Raw genomic sequence first — 15,756 nt, 5'->3', positions numbered from 1 at the left:
CAGAGTGGAGACTATGGCCCATTCAGATGTTAATACATACACCATTCCACTGACTCTGATTAACTCCATGTGAGTTAATAGTTGCCCTGTTAACAAAGAGTTATCCTCCCATTCAAGTCAGCGGTATGTTTAGGAGGAGAAAAGCAAGGAGAGGGAACTTGTAGTGAACCTTTACAGTACAAGCCCCTTCAGGATATAATACAAGCTCCGTCTCCGCTGGCTAATCCAGCCTGCAGATGCTGGAAAGAAGCTCACTGCTCTTACAGGGACAAATAGTCAGAGAAAGGATGGAGGCAAACAAAAGAAATGTTCTCTTTTTTCCCCCCGGGTCTAAACTGAGCCAGAGGTTCTACAAAAGTGTGGGACAAAACCGAGTAGACAGGCTAAAAGCTTATGTTGCTTTGGAAAGCTCATTCTGTGTGCGTTTATCCTCATGAATAATAATTGGAAGAACAAACTTAAAGTTCTCAGAGCATCTCTCTTGGCTTTGTCCAGCATATTGCTGTCTTGAGTTTTAGGATTTTTAAGTTGCAAAACAATCAATAAGACTCCAGGTAATTATTGATGTTTTAAAGGTCACAGTATACTTAATGAATAAGCATAACCTCACTTTACACACCAGTTAAATTGGGATGTTTATCTACAGGTGTTACATATTTCAGAAATGACATATGCTCAGTACCCCCCCCCCCATTTGATATGCACCCTATTAAGTGTGCTGCTCTTTACAAAAAATTGTGTTTCGTGTAACAACATTCCTCATCATTCACTTAAACCTCAGTTTCCTCTGTTTTTAGCACCAGACTGACAGGTTAATATTAGAAGTTGAAGGCAGTCACGCTCTCAAGCTAATCTATAATCAATTCCAAATGGTGTGACTGTATAATGAGACAGACAGCCGACGATAATTGGCACGAGCAAAATGGTCACTATATCCTACATCTAATTGGTTTGCTTGCCCTGCCCTCAGCGTTTAAAACATTACCTTTTTGAAGTTTGGCTTATAATGGCTTTCGACTTTCGAGACTAACGTATCGTTGTTCTCTAATACATTTCTGAGGAGACATCTCAACGACGTTGAACGCGCGCGCGCGCCTAGGCTGTATTCAAGAGCTGACGTAATCGCATAACTGAACTATCGCGATACCTAGGAAATTAACTACAACCTCACTTTTAATTAGTCTATGCATTTGGAATAGACATGCTTTATTTCGACAGAAACACACTACATAGACACAATGAAAGTGCAATAGCCAATTATCTAGCCTCACTTCCATTGTGAACCCTTGCTATGCGCGCAAACCCCTTTATTAGCAGTAAATACCAATAAAGCTCATGTGTAGGCTATATCTCTGAATCGGCTTAATCTTATTTAGACAAATTATTCTTTAATCATGCACTGTGTCATTGCAATCTTTTAAAGCCTGGAAGTCAGAACATGAGGAAACCAGTCGCAACACAGAGAGAGAGAGAGAGAGAGAGAGAGAGAGAGAGAGAGAGAGAGAGAGAGAGAGAGAGAGAGAGAGAGAGAGAGAGAGAGAGAGAGAGAGAGAGAGAGAGAGAGAGAGAGAGAGAGAGAGAGAGAGAGAGAGAGAGAGAGAGAGAGAGAGAGAGAGGCTGATCTCTTCCGCTCCCCTATAATGCACTGTCTAATTAACAGGACTACAGACAGAAAGACTGGAGCGACGACCTCCTTCCACACGTCTATTATTTCATGCATTTATACATTACGGCAATAATTTACACCTGCATTATTATTATTTTTTAACTAAAAGGATGCATATAGGTTAATAATAACAGCCTATATGCATCCTAACAGTAATAATCAGAATAAATAGGAAATAATTCTAATGTTAGCCTACTGTTGTTTCTCTAGGTAATTAAAAGTCAATCTGAATTTAATTTTCTTAAAAAAAAAGAAGAAAAAAAAGATATAGGCTATAGACTTAATATGTAAATATATGTCAGGCTATCATATTTGAGCAATAGTCTAGTATAAACAATCGTTCCTCTCGTCCATCTTGACCTCAGCATCAGTCTTGTGTCCCATGTCAGAAGAGCAGTTTCCGCTCTCACACCTCATCGGAAGAATCTGATTCAGAGAGAAGGTAAAGGGCAAACCTTGAACTCATTAACAGGTTAAAACAAGGGCCACGAAACAGCACTAGCCATCCACTTTTAATTCAGAGCAGAGAGAATGCGCAAGACAGCCAACAGATAACAACATTAGCCATGTACGGTCCATTTCTCCCGCGTTAGATCTAAAAAAGAATTTATTTTACTTTTAACTTATTTGTCTACTTTATCTATTTTATACGGTGTCGTTTACTAATATAAAAAGCCAGGCCTATTAACATTATTCTGTTTTCATCCCATGATTCCTCGGATAAAAGACTAATGATCCGTTCACCGGGAGTCGGTAGGCAGTGTTGCTCTATTCGTTCGTGGCGAAAGCCCCAAATCTCAGCACAGAAATATCAGCGGTTTGATCAGAGCTGGATAGAATTATCACGGGGAGAGATACAAAGGCGGCAGACAAAACGCGCTCGGTTTCCCTGGTGTTTGAGTACAAACCATATTAAACACCGAGCTCCAGTTATTAGATCTGACTGAAACAGCACTGAGGAATATGAAGCAGACGTTTATGAAATCAGAGACAGTGTCTGACAAACCAAATAAAGAGTGCACGAATACAGAGACTTTTTAAAAGAGAATTTGCTATGCTATGTTACGTTTTCATAGCTTTTTGTAAATGAAATAGGCCTACATTTAAATGTGATTTTCACAGCATAATCTGTTGAGGTTTGCCTCCCGCATTGCAAATTGTATTTTGGAGTAATAACTATAAATGTAGCCTAAATGCTTTTAAACAAAACAAAGGTTTTTTTCAAATATTTTAGACATTATTTATTATATAAATCTATTATAAAGTAATACAAATTGATGAGTTATGCTTATGCACCACGCGATATAGTAGCCTAATGGAAAGCGCGTGCGCATTTATACTACTGTTGTTATGGTTACCTCGCGTTTTATTTCGCGACAGCTAAAAATAGTAGTAATACAATCTTGTAGTCATGCATTCGTACTGGGAGGTTGTAAAAATCTGCTGAAGCATACATATAGCATATTTGTTTCTTTGACTTCCTTATTTAAGTCTTCGTAAAAAATGGGTGTGGGTGTGGGGGGGGGGGGGGTACCATAATTCGTAAACTGTCTATAATCACAGATATACTATAGCTTTTATTAAAGTGTTTTATGTAGTCTATTCTGTATGGATTTTGTCCTTAATTTATAATTATTTATTTTTTTATTTGACAGATTCACGAAATATATTTCGCGCACGCAAGATATCCCGCACTGAAATGTTTAATGTATAAGCCAACATTATACTAGACAGAGAGCGCACATTATTAATATGCATGTATTCAATTAAGGGTATTACACAGGATTTCATTTGCATAAGGATTTGGGAGCTTAACATGCCTTTTCATATTTGTGCAATAAAACTTTAATATTACCGCCTGCCCTCTAATGCCGTGGGTACTTTTATTAATAGTCTGTCTACTACACCCCTATATAGGTTACTACTAGCCTACATTCTAAAAAATGCTGGGTTGTTTCTACCCATGTTTGGGTCAAATATGTAGCCTACGAAACCGGCGTTGTCTGCAGTGTAGGCTACCGTCATCGCTCCGATCAGCTTAATAGGCCCCAATCATGATTGCCAGGGCTGTGGCAAATTGTCACTGGTATATCTGTCACTCTACATAAACAGTAGCTGCACCTGTTCCTCTTGTGACAGCTCAGACCAGAGTGTAATTTTTGGAACGGATAGCATTCTACTATTTTTCATTCAGCGAGAATAGCCTAAATATTTGGATCAGCGGACAAGTGTGTGTTTATCGTAGGGGTTGCAAGGTTCCCACAATTGGACATTATAGCACACTTAGTCTACTGCAAAAACAAGTTAGTTAGGCTATGCATCGTCGCTGTTTTCTCTTGCTGACCCTCTTATTATTAGGCTATTAGCCTACTGAGACTGCTGAAACAAAAAAAAGTGACGGAATTTACGTGAAAACGGGAATATTAGGACACAGACATCAGGTCAATTGTTAGAAAATTAGGGGTTGTGTTATATCATAATTTCCCTCTTAAAGCGTTTGAAGGGCTTGTTTCAGACAAGCAGCAGCGACTTTTCTTTATTCAATGAGCTGAACCCGTGTGTCATACCCTTTAAGTAAGACTATCGATTACATCCTTAAAATAGCCACTATGCCATGAGCCACATACAATCAAAGGTCAGTTTTTAAAGAATGTTTATTAGTTTCTTCGTTTTCAGCACCGAATTAATATACATAATTCCCTGCGGTTACATTTCCCAGCACTCAAGATCTTGTCAAAAAGCCAGGTGTTTGTTTATAAGACACAAGCTGATAATGTGTCAGAGTTAATGCCATCCTTAATCTGTTGTGCTGCTTGGAAACACACTTAGATTCAGGTTGTCTTATTGGAGGGTGCAGAAGATTTGTGAAGAATAAACTAGAAACCATGACAATTTTTAGTCTTATCTCAAGCAACTAACAAGCTCTTCTTTTGTAGCTTCTTGAAATGAGGATTTTGATTTGAACATGGCATTCAGTGGCATTGTAGGCTATAGGCTACTTAGTGTAATTGAACCTAAACATATTTTCTAATAGGTTTATAAATGTTATAACATGTTCAATATTAAACGTAAAGTGTTCATTTTTATTATATCCATAGGCTACATGATTTCAAAACTTTTGCTCAACATTTGAAATCGTTTTTATTCGTGGAAACACACAACCTTCGTGTAATGTAACTTAATGTAAAGGAATAGCAGAACGCAAATAAGCCATGCGGTTCGAGCAAACAAATCTTTGTTATTAAAACGGCTATTCTTTAAAACTATGTTTTGATTTTTTTAAAGCAAATTTGTGTAGGCTATTGTGAAGCTCAAATATGGATTTCACAGTACAATATATGAAATCATTTCAATTTTTTTACGGAACATCAAAGCTAGGCTATATGTTAACTCAAAAATCAATTGATATTTACGCCGAACTCTCATGCCTATTTTGTTAAAACACGAGTCACGTGGGGGCTGTATGAATGTGTCTCCCACTGGCTTGTTTCTGAGGTCCGCTGCTCTCTAGGGCTCGAAATTAATACTGTCTCGCCAATTAAGTTCAGAGCGCCAATTAAGAGTGCTTTATGAATTCTTAGAGTAAAAACAAATCCAAAAACTTAAATGAGCAACTGAACACACCATCGCAAAAATTAGTACCAAAAATACCAATTGTGACTTAACTTTGATATAGCTATCCTAAACTAAATTTTGTCTAATTTCGTGCTTCCGTCTGTCCGTTTTTTTTTTTTTTTTAGTTACTGCATGCCTGGACATAAGAGAAACTTCTCTTTGCGTTTAATCACCTATTCACTGGATGGACTGAATAAGTAAAACAATTTTTTGGCCTTTTGGGATTTGGAAGCAGGGCTCACAGACAGCAGTCCATATGAGGTACAAAAGAGGACGGCCATCAATAATGGATGATCCGATATATTCATTGTTTGTGAGTGTTTTCCTTTGCTTTCTAAACACTCACCTCAGAGATTTTTTTACGAACGAGTAATAGTCTATATCAACGAAAGCTTATTTTTTGAGTTTTGGGGGGAAATATAGGCCTATATGCTTTTGTCATTAAAAAATAATATTTCAGAGAAATATAAATGTGAGGAAAACCATGCACATGAAAGAGATTATTATTATGCATCTTCGGCAACGTTTTGTACAACAATACAATTTAGAGGGGCAAAAAACAGGTTATAGAGTGATGAAACAACCGATTTCACTGCGACACTGACATTAATTGGACTTCTCACAGATACTCTGAGCTGTACATCCAATGCCTGTCAGTAGGGCAGAGACTATTCCGCTCTTCTGGATCCTTTTGTTTTAAGCAGTCACGGGGATCTGTCCGGGGCCGGTGCTGTAGGATATTACACCGAGCGATCGGTAAAGAAGATCAATCCGAAAACCAATGGGTTCGAGCCAAAGGTAAACAGAAAATAAATGATTATGATCATATTAGGCACTGCATCGCATACAGACATCCACGTACAAAAAGTAAGCTTATGGAATTCATGAAATCAAGTCAAAGATCGGAGCCATTCACTATTGAGACAAAGACGTGGATTGTCCATTTCGCGAAAGTTATCTAGTCTATAGCTATCTCACTGTACGTCAAACTAAAAACAAGCCGCTCATATTAAGGGTAGGCTAATGTGTATACAAAAATTAGCTAAGCTCTCCAAAGCATTAAGTTAGCCATGTAGGCTACTGAAATCATCGGTCGAAAAAAAATTCATTTGAGAGAGTCTTGAGTTACCATCAAATTATGGTCCAGCTGACATTAAAATCCCTGCAACAATTCGACACAGTGCGTATATCAAGAGTTCGAACAGCCAATAATCAGGAACGGAACGGCGTGACGTCAAAGTCCCGGTAGAAAAGGCGCGTTGGGTTTGCTCACGTTTGGAGAGGGAAGAGCGCAGGGAACCTCACTGTCTTCACTGGATTATACAAACCAAAAGTGTCCTCAACTCCTCCTCCTTCTCAATCGCTTACATGCTGATCCAACTGCAAGCGGGACGAACAACAACAGGCTCTTACCACAGCAAATGCTCTATATGTCAGGACAACCATCTCATTTGTAAGAACAAACCTTCGAGATGATTTTTCCCCGCATTCAAGCCGAAGCCTACTGAAGTTGGACATTTTTTTTGGTGTGTGTGTGTGAGAGAGAGAGAGAGAGAGAGAGAGATGACAAACTGTCGTGGAGGTGGTGAAGAGACGAGGATGAAGATATAACCACTTGCAGAATCTGAATCGTCACTAGTCTTTCCTCCCAGGCTTTTCGGGATTATATATTTTTATTCTTCGGTGATGCAATAACGGATTGTTTTTGTGTAGCCTAATGACCGGCAGCAGTCATGTTCCAAGACTGATTTCTGAAAAGACAAGAAAGAAAAACTGAGCTCTTACACTGACAAATGCATGTCCAAAATGTGGTAACTGAAAGTTACTCACGAAGAAATAGGAGGGTCCAGTGTCACACATGTAGAGGGGCTTCAGTAGCTGGTATGTCCTCAAAGCTCCGGAATGCTCTCATAGGCTAAACCAATCCGCCTGTACCGGGTGCATGCTTTGCGATCTCATACTCTGATGCATTTCAAAGAATCTATCAGATTACGGAGTTGACATCTCTGATAAACGAATACCGTTTAGACCGAACGGGAATTATTTAGCGTGTGAGAGAAAGAGGTCATATGAACTGCACAGGGCTAGAAGTGCGTCTCACGGAAATCTTGGGTTGCAGATCTGACGGAAACACGTGCTATTCGGTCTCATCTGCGGCAACGATGCTTTTCCACGGTCTGCCTGGAGGCGAGATGCATGGTGTTATGGAAGAAATGGAGCGGAGAGGAAAGAGCGATTCGGCGACTATCAGCTCGGCCATAGATATGGGGGAAACAGAGACGGTAGGAGAAAGCCATGCCTCTCGCTCCAGGCGCTTTCTTGCTTAGAAATTATAACAGCCTAATGTTAACTGAACCGTTATTCAAACAGTGATAGAGGCCCAAAGATGTGATTCCGATCTTTTTCAACTTCAAACTTCTCAGATCCCAAATTACAGGCCTGCTCTTCAACGCATTGCTTGTAAATATTTTGCCTTGGGTGGATTGCAAGTTGTTACAGCAATAGGCCTATCAGTTTTTAATGCCTCACAATTCTGTTTAATTTCATCTGATTATTCGATCTTAAAAAATGGTGAAGTGTCAATACATTAGCGACCAATTAAAATCCATGTTCGGTTTCGTACGGTTCCTATTTAAAAATAAAAATAAAATTATGGTCGTTGCTCAACTTTAAGTGACGCGAAATTCATAATTTAATACCAGTGAGATAACTGATAAAATAATTATCAGGCGTTATGACTGAACTAAAATAAAGTGAATTTTTTGGGGGCTGTAATATATCTGGGATTAAAGAAGAAAAAAAAATAGAAAAGAAAACATGAAGACACAATGTCTAGCCTTACCGCTAATTCCTTATTATGTAGCCTATCAGCTTCTTTGGCAACAATGGATGTATGAAACTATTTTAACATTTTTAACACTGCATCTTAATTTTTTACGGTAGCAAACCCACAATTATAAATAAAGTAGCCTAATTGTAAAGAATTAAACAAAAACAAAAAAATACACAAATGCATAGATGTGTTTCATAATTAATAGCAATATATTGTTTAATGTATAAGGCCACACAACATGAACGTAAACACGATAAAACGAGCGCTGTTTTTGATTAATGTGTCTCACATTTTTCCAAAAATCGTGCTTTTTCTTAAAGAAAAGAGGCATGCATAATCATTCCTCTTTTTGTCCATGGTCTTCCGTTATTACAGGGAATAATAAATACAGATCAATGGTACATATACACTTCTGTTTATCTTCTGAATTTGATCTCTCGCCCCTCCCATTCTGTAACGAAGTGAACACTGGTAATTCAACATTTTTAATCACCATACGCGTAAAATAGGCTAGTTGGGTGTTTACAGAACTCTTTTAATAGGCTACATCATATAGGATATTTTATCTTTTAACAATCTGCCATTAAATAATTAGTCATTAGAGATAATGGTGGCGAAAGAGTGTTTGTAATGAGCCCGTTGGTCGTGTGTGTGTTTCTGCAGAACATGCCTTCCATCAGCGGGGAGCGGCTGGCTCTGTGTGCGGGCTGCGGAGGCAAGATCTCGGATCGCTATTACCTGCTCGCCGTGGACAAGCAGTGGCACATGCGCTGTCTGAAGTGCTGTGAGTGTAAACTCAACCTGGAGTCTGAGCTCACCTGCTTCAGCAAAGACGGAAGCATCTACTGCAAAGAAGACTATTACAGGCGAGCAAACTCTTTCATGATCTCACGCTTACGGTTTCGTTATGGTTAAATAATATAGGCTAAACTTAAAAACCTGCTTTTTTGTTTGTGGGTGACGTGGTTTCGTCATTATTAAATGTATCCCATTATAAAAAATTGTAGATTAATGCATGTGATTTAGCTATACAAATTAAAACGATTAGGCTATTAAAAATAAAGAAACTACTGAAAATTGCAAGGTGATTTATTTATATTTTTTTGCCTTAAAAAAAAATCGAACGTTTTTGTTTAAGACAAAACGAAACATTGTGAGGATTTTTTTGTCTAGATATTAGGCTACTTGTAAATACGTCGTGATGCAGTTTAATAATTGCGTTAACAATTTCAATAATCCAGAAACTGATTTGACTCGTAAATGCTCGAGTTGTGTTGCATATATTTTGCAGTGTAAAGTCATTATAAAACTAAATTATCCAGATACGATTTATACCTCAAGAGTCTAGATCATTTTCCTTGTTTAAAATAAATAAATAAAATAGTCAGTAGGCTAAAACAAAAGCGCCTTATCTGTAATGTTTGGATGATATTTAGCTGACCGTGTCTGATTCTGTGTGTCATTGTAGCTACAATTTAATAATCAGAGGGAGGCGCGAGGCCTATTAGGATAATCATATAAGTGAAGGCTTTACCCATTTCCACGTTCAAATTAGGCTCCAGCACACGTCAATCTCAATTGTAAATTATTTAGCAATTATTCCCGACGTGATTATTGGTGAACTGCATTGGTCCATGCATCCTGCTGTCTCGGGCATTTCAGCATGTGCTCTCCTCTTCAATATTTATTTAAGATAAAATAATTTACAAATTATGAGAAGCAGCTCATTTAACGTCAGGCTCGTGAGTGGTGCTGGTTGAAGTGTGCTGAAAGGTCACAGCTGCTCTATTCTCCCGCAGAAGGTTTTCGGTGCAGAGATGTGCCCGGTGCCACCTCGGGATCTCGGCCTCGGAAATGGTCATGAGGGCCAGGGATTTGGTGTACCACTTGAACTGTTTCACCTGCACGACTTGCAACAAAATGCTGACGACTGGGGACCACTTCGGCATGAAAGACAGTCTGGTGTACTGCAGGCTACACTTTGAAACGCTCATCCAGGGAGACTTCCCCACGCATTTCAATCACACGGATGTAGCGTCTAATAAAGGACTGGGCAGCACGGGCCCTCTAGGACTGTCTTATTATAACGGCGTGAACACGGTGCAAAAGGGCCGGCCCCGAAAGAGGAAGAGCCCTGGGCCCGGAGCGGACTTGGCTGCTTATAATGCAGGTGAGACATTATTGGCATTTTGTTGTTGCTGGTTAAATGCTCTGTTTTTTTCTTTGCATTCTTCATTTCATCTGGCACGAGGTGCAAGCCGATTTCCCATCTGAAGTTGCACAACCTTTCTAAGAGCGCGTAGTAGGCTAATGCCTATTAGTTCACTGAGATTTCGGTGAATTTCCAGGTTTGCAAAACTTTTTTGGGCTGCTCTAGCTAACGAAAACGTTTCAGATCAAGACAAAAGAAGACACCTGGCCAACTGCATGACGGTGGATTAATAAAAACAGTGACATTTCGCTAAACAATAGGCCTACTATCGACACTATTTTCAACAACAATTACGACTGTTAAAATAATTAAGTGAAACTACAATAAATTGCTTTCTGATACGAAAAAAATCAGGCGGGAAACGTTTAAAATAGCATTGTCTTCATTGGGGAAAAAAGAAAAAAATTGTTTAAACAATGTATATTTTAAAGTAGCCTATATTATTTCGTTGCGATAATTTTTTTTAAAGACTGTCATTCAAATTCGTTTGAGAAGATAGGCTAGCTTTCGATTGAAAAAGCACATGATGGTATTATAAAAGACCGCTAACCTTAAGTAGCAATATAACCTAGTAATGCTTTAAATGTTTCATCTCGTATCATGTATTTAAAAAAAAAATGTTTAACACAAGAAACAATATTATAAGTACCTATATATTTTTACTTCTTTACCACGTAAAAGGCAAACTATGCGCCCCTTTGTAAGACAATCGACACACATCACAGATTTCTACTAAGTACTTGAGCTTGTGCTGAACAATTTGGAACAACGTGACTTGTTCGCTCGGGCATTTCGGGCCCCTCAGCGGGGCATTTGGGCCCCTGCTTGAGGACCAAACAGAGGAATGATGACGACTACAGAGACTGACAAGTGGAAAATGGCTTAGATTCTAGTCGAGACCTCCAGAAGATTAAATACAAGTGAAAGGAGAAAAGAAAGAAAGAAAGAAAGATTCCCAGGCGAATTCAGACGAATTAATTTACCCCGGTTTTTGCTCTATAAACTAAATAAAATGCCTTGCACGTGTCCAAACAAATCATATGGAAGAGCAGACACTTTTACGTATATTCATTACTTTCTTTGGGTCAAGTAGGCTTTTAATGCCAATACAAAATGAATGAACGAAAAAATAATGATAAAAAAAAATCGTTTGTAAGTCAGATTATGCCCTGCTCTATATCGCAAACTAGCCTATAAAATACAAGTTTAGTCCTACCAGTTTTCATTATATTTCCAAGCTTCAAAAATGTGTAAATGCGATGCTTTCTTTATCCCGTTAAACTCAAATAGTTTGGCTGCTTTGTAAATCTTGTTGTCTAGGCGTCGATAATTGAAGTTGGCAAAATTATCACAACTGCGGGTTTTGTCACAACTAACCCGCTTCTGAAGAATTGTTACATTTACAAGGACTTAAAATGAAAAAAAAAAGAAGTCAAATGAAAGTTTTTGAACCCGTTTGACAATACATGAGTTAAGCTGAGTGAGTGAACTTTGCTGTTTCTCTCTGACACAGTCAGATCATTGCTGCCCCCATCAGCTCACACTTTAAACAACAGCACAGGAAGATCAAACCCGGGAAAATAAGAACAATAAAGACAGTTTTCCTGTTATTGCAATACAACAGTACATTAATAATTCTGTGCTCAGTAAAGATAACTGCTCTTGACATGCATCACTGTTGTAAAGGTAACAGTATTTCTCAATGGCCATATTTATATCAGGAGGAAACATTTGTTCGCCATGTGCAGCGTTGTAAAGCATTCAAGGTTAATTATCTGAAGTGTTGATCAGACCATTTTCAATGACTAATATTTGTAGTTGTCAGAGAAAACATAATTTTGAACTGTCATGCGTCTAGCAACACATAAACTTCTGCCAAGAATTTGGAACTGGCGCAAACACATTTCTGACACATTCAGACGGGCTTATCTACTAAACACTTGTGTCCAAAGATGGATAGTGTGGGCTTTTTCCACCATCAAATCCTAGACATCATAAAACACAAACGAAGATATGGCCATATGTGGAGGGTGGGGTTGCTAAAAAATGGGTAAACCCACCAGAGCTTTAACTCTGCTGTCACATGATAAAAATCATGCAGACTTGCTTGCTTTTAAAACACGTCAATTGCATTTAGAATCAATAAAAAAAAAAAGACAAAAGGAGCATGATGTAAGACTACAGCATAATGCAGATTATTATGCATGCAGTAAGTTGCAAACACAGCAACATGATGGTGCTGGGGCTGCTTTATGTGGTCAGACTAAACACATTGCTGGAGTGCAATCAAAGAAACCTCCTCATTCTCATCACGGCGTTCTGTCTGTCATCGAATCCCATGTAGTTATTCTGTTAGGCTTTCCACATTTATTACACTAGCATTATAGAAAACTGAATTTGCATGTCTTGTTTTAATACTGTGGTTCAGCTATTGAAATGTTTGGACTATAGAACACTTGGGGATCAATATCAGGAGCACAGCTAATCGATTGTCTGATTTTTTATTTTATTTTATTCAGCTTTGAGCTGCAATGAGAATGATGGTGATCCGATGGACAGAGACTCACAGTACAGTACCAGTCAGAAGACCAAGCGCATGAGAACGTCGTTTAAACACCATCAGCTGAGGACCATGAAGTCGTACTTTGCCATCAACCACAATCCGGACGCCAAGGATCTGAAACAGCTGGCCCAGAAAACAGGGCTGACCAAACGCGTCCTACAGGTCAGAAATGAATTGTTTTGGGTTATTGCAGTGCATTTCTGCCTTGAGATGTTAGTTTTTATATTGATTGAAACTCTAAAAGAGCATTATACATCACTTCAGCAACAAATTAGACTTATTTAAAATCAATAAAGGAATGAAGATTGTAATCAAATGTAAAACACATGCCTGTTCTCCTCAATGAAACAATATGCTTCTAAAAGAAAGAGAAATCTGAATAAATAACATGCACAAATAAAGCACGAGGAACCTGGAAATAAAATGCTGTTGGGAACAGTTTACAGTAAGGTTATTTTGTTAAACATTAGCTAACAATGTAAAATACTTCTGAAGCATTGATTAATCTTAGTTAATTTAAACATTTACTCACTGTAAAAAAATGTTGTTTCAACTTAAAGTAAGCGATTGTGCTGCATTAAACATTTAAGTTTAGTCAGATCAAATATCCAAGTTTTTACTTCACACTTCAAGTTGACCAGTCTTAATTTTAAGGCAGCACAAACACTTTTTATCGTTTATTATTATTTAATGGACCTGAGCTGACATGAACTATGAGCAGTTGCATTTTTAGCAATATTAACAAATTCTGTATTTTAAAGGTCTTATTAAACAATACATTGGTAATACTTAATGTTTCATTAGAAACCATGAATAATGAACACTTCTACAGTAGTTGTGAATCTTAGTTAATTTTAAAATTTGCTCATATATTATATCAGACATTGTATTTGTTAACATTAATGTACTGTGATCTAACATGAATAAACTGCATATTTATTACCTAACATGACAAAGATGAACAAATACTGTAACTAATGTTTTGTTCATTGTTACTCAATACAAATAGTATTAACAAATGAAAACCTTATTGTAAAGTGTTACAAATTAAATATGTTTAAGTGTTACTGTGTCAGATATCATTGAAACAAGAAAAATAAATAAATGCATTTGTCTTACAGATATTATGGCAAAAAAAAAAAAAAAAACCTGAGACAAACGAAAGAAATTCAAAATAAAATCTCAGTAATGTTCATCCCCTGAGCATCACATCCTCTACCGTGTCATTTCCAGGTCTGGTTCCAGAACGCTCGGGCCAAGTTCAGACGAAACCTCCTGCGTCAGGAGAACACGGGTGTGGACAAAACCTCGGATGGGTCGACCATGCCTGGAGGAACACCGTCCGGACCCGCCTCAGAGATTTCCAACGCCTCCATGAGCCCCTCCAGCACCCCTACTACCCTCACAGACCTGACCAACCCCACAATGCCCACTGTCACCTCTGTACTGACCTCCGTGTCAGGCAGCCTGGACGTTCACGAATGCCGGAGTCCATCGCAGAGCACCTTAACCAGCCTCTTCTGATGCTCGGGTCAGACAGACATTTGCACAACGCTTCCTCCGAAGACCTTTCATGGGTGCAGGTCTCAACAGCCATCGAAACCAGAAATCCTGCTTGCAAGGCATAGTCATTTTCACACTACATCTGTCTGATACATACACCGATCTACCTGGGCATCTTTTGTACCTTTACAGATGTGGCAAATCCAGACTTTATGAGGACTACGAATGGAGAAAAACAGACTCAGACTTAAGCGGAAAAGAGAAACTCTTGGTTTGTCCACGAGTCTCTTAAGAGTGTTCTGGCATCTGTTGATAATAGTCTTTGAAACGACTGATTTGCATTTTTATTTTTCCATGCGTTTTCCCCAACCATGTTTACAGAGAGAGACTGAGCTGCAGCTTGTGGGAAATTCATTTGTTTGTCAACCTCTTATTTATGTTCATGCACAGGGGTCAGTGTGAGGAAACTGGATTATAATGTGAATAATTACAAGATGAGAACAACGAAACTTAGCCTGACTGTCACGTGCCTTATCCTGCAGTGTAGTCACTGAAGCCCCTTTAGCAATGCTAAACCAACTACATCGGAAAATGTGTTTTAATTTGTCGGATGGTGAAAATGGTTGAGTAAATCACATGTACACACACATGCATACTCTCATTCCAACATATTACCTCACTCAGAAATCACTGGATCTGATAGCAGTACGTATGAAACCTGAAAATCTCACGAGATGACAAAATGCACTGGGAGGGAAAATGGCCGTTGAGAGTTTGCAAAAAGACAAACCTTGATCGGAGGAGCGTCATGCAGCGGAGCTCATCACAAACAAACACTGATTTATGGAATGAAACACTTTTTTTCCCTCATTCGGTTAGGTGATTTTTTTTCTCAACCATTAAGATGTGACAGTGTTGGAGACAGGGTAAATGTTTCCATGGTAACCAGAGGCTGCTTGTTGAAATGCTGTACAGTTTTGACAGATTATTGAGAAATTTCGAGTCCACTCCCTGCAGTATCCCCTTTGATGTAAATCTTGTTCTGTAAAAAATATAAAAAAACATGAATCACTATTTTTTTGTGGTCCTCATTATTTCACCAGTTTCAATGCACATGGTGTTAACACAAATCTAGAGCTCCAATGTCAAAAATACCGTGAAACTGGACATTAACAGATTAAGATGAAGCCAGTTCGATCAGTGGTGTTACGGTCATTTATAATTGGGAATCTTAAAGCCAAACGCACTTTAGTGTGATCTGATAATAAACACCATGTCACACACACTACATGCTTGCATTTCAACAAACATAAGTAAATAAATGAATACTAATTTTTTCATTTTCAACATACTATATCAGTGAG

General features: G+C 38.4%; 2 protein-coding genes across 9 annotated transcripts in view; one reads left to right on the top strand and one right to left on the bottom strand.

The window, feature by feature from the left end:
• Positions 1-5,770: 5,770 nt before the first annotated feature.
• lhx2b (LIM homeobox 2b) lies at positions 5,771-15,466 on the top strand. Of its 5 annotated transcripts, none has more exons than XM_067414499.1 (6): positions 5,771-6,079; positions 7,401-7,563; positions 8,778-8,980; positions 9,914-10,284; positions 12,846-13,051; positions 14,123-15,466. In XM_067414499.1, exons 1-6 carry the CDS (start codon positions 6,063-6,065, stop codon positions 14,411-14,413), a joined length of 1,251 nt encoding a protein of 416 aa, XP_067270600.1. In that variant the 5' UTR covers positions 5,771-6,062; the 3' UTR covers positions 14,414-15,466. The 5 variants fall into 5 exon arrangements, with proteins under 5 accessions (XP_067270600.1, XP_067270599.1, XP_067270601.1 ...); XM_067414500.1 differs by lacking the exon at positions 5,771-6,079 and adding an exon at positions 6,328-7,162; XM_067414498.1 differs by lacking the exon at positions 5,771-6,079 and having other exon boundaries at positions 6,320-7,563; positions 9,917-10,284.
• Positions 15,260-15,756, bottom strand: part of LOC137039207 (uncharacterized) — a 31,566-nt gene continuing 31,069 nt past the window's right edge. For all 4 annotated transcript variants that reach the window (XM_067414503.1, XM_067414504.1, XM_067414502.1 and 1 more), the window contains one exon: positions 15,260-15,434. In XM_067414503.1, the coding sequence (XP_067270604.1) occupies positions 15,260-15,434 (175 nt within the window). The remainder of the gene's footprint in view (positions 15,435-15,756) is intronic.

The sequence above is a fragment of the Pseudorasbora parva genome, chromosome 13 (genome assembly GCF_024679245.1).
Source record: "Pseudorasbora parva isolate DD20220531a chromosome 13, ASM2467924v1, whole genome shotgun sequence".
NCBI classification, from domain to species: Eukaryota; Metazoa; Chordata; class Actinopteri; order Cypriniformes; family Gobionidae; genus Pseudorasbora; species Pseudorasbora parva.
This window is presented reverse-complemented; position numbering and strand designations above follow the sequence as displayed.

Bases quoted from the DNA above. Each gene is read 5' to 3' on its own strand.
- lhx2b (XM_067414497.1), top strand. From the start codon at position 7,351: ATGAACTGCACAGGGCTAGAAGTGCGTCTCACGGAAATCTTGGGTTGC. The intron at 8,981-9,913 runs GCGAGCAAACTC...ATTCTCCCGCAG, and splicing joins TGCAAAGAAGACTATTACAG to AAGGTTTTCGGTGCAGAGAT. The intron at 10,285-12,845 runs GTGAGACATTAT...TATTTTATTCAG, and splicing joins CTTGGCTGCTTATAATGCAG to CTTTGAGCTGCAATGAGAAT.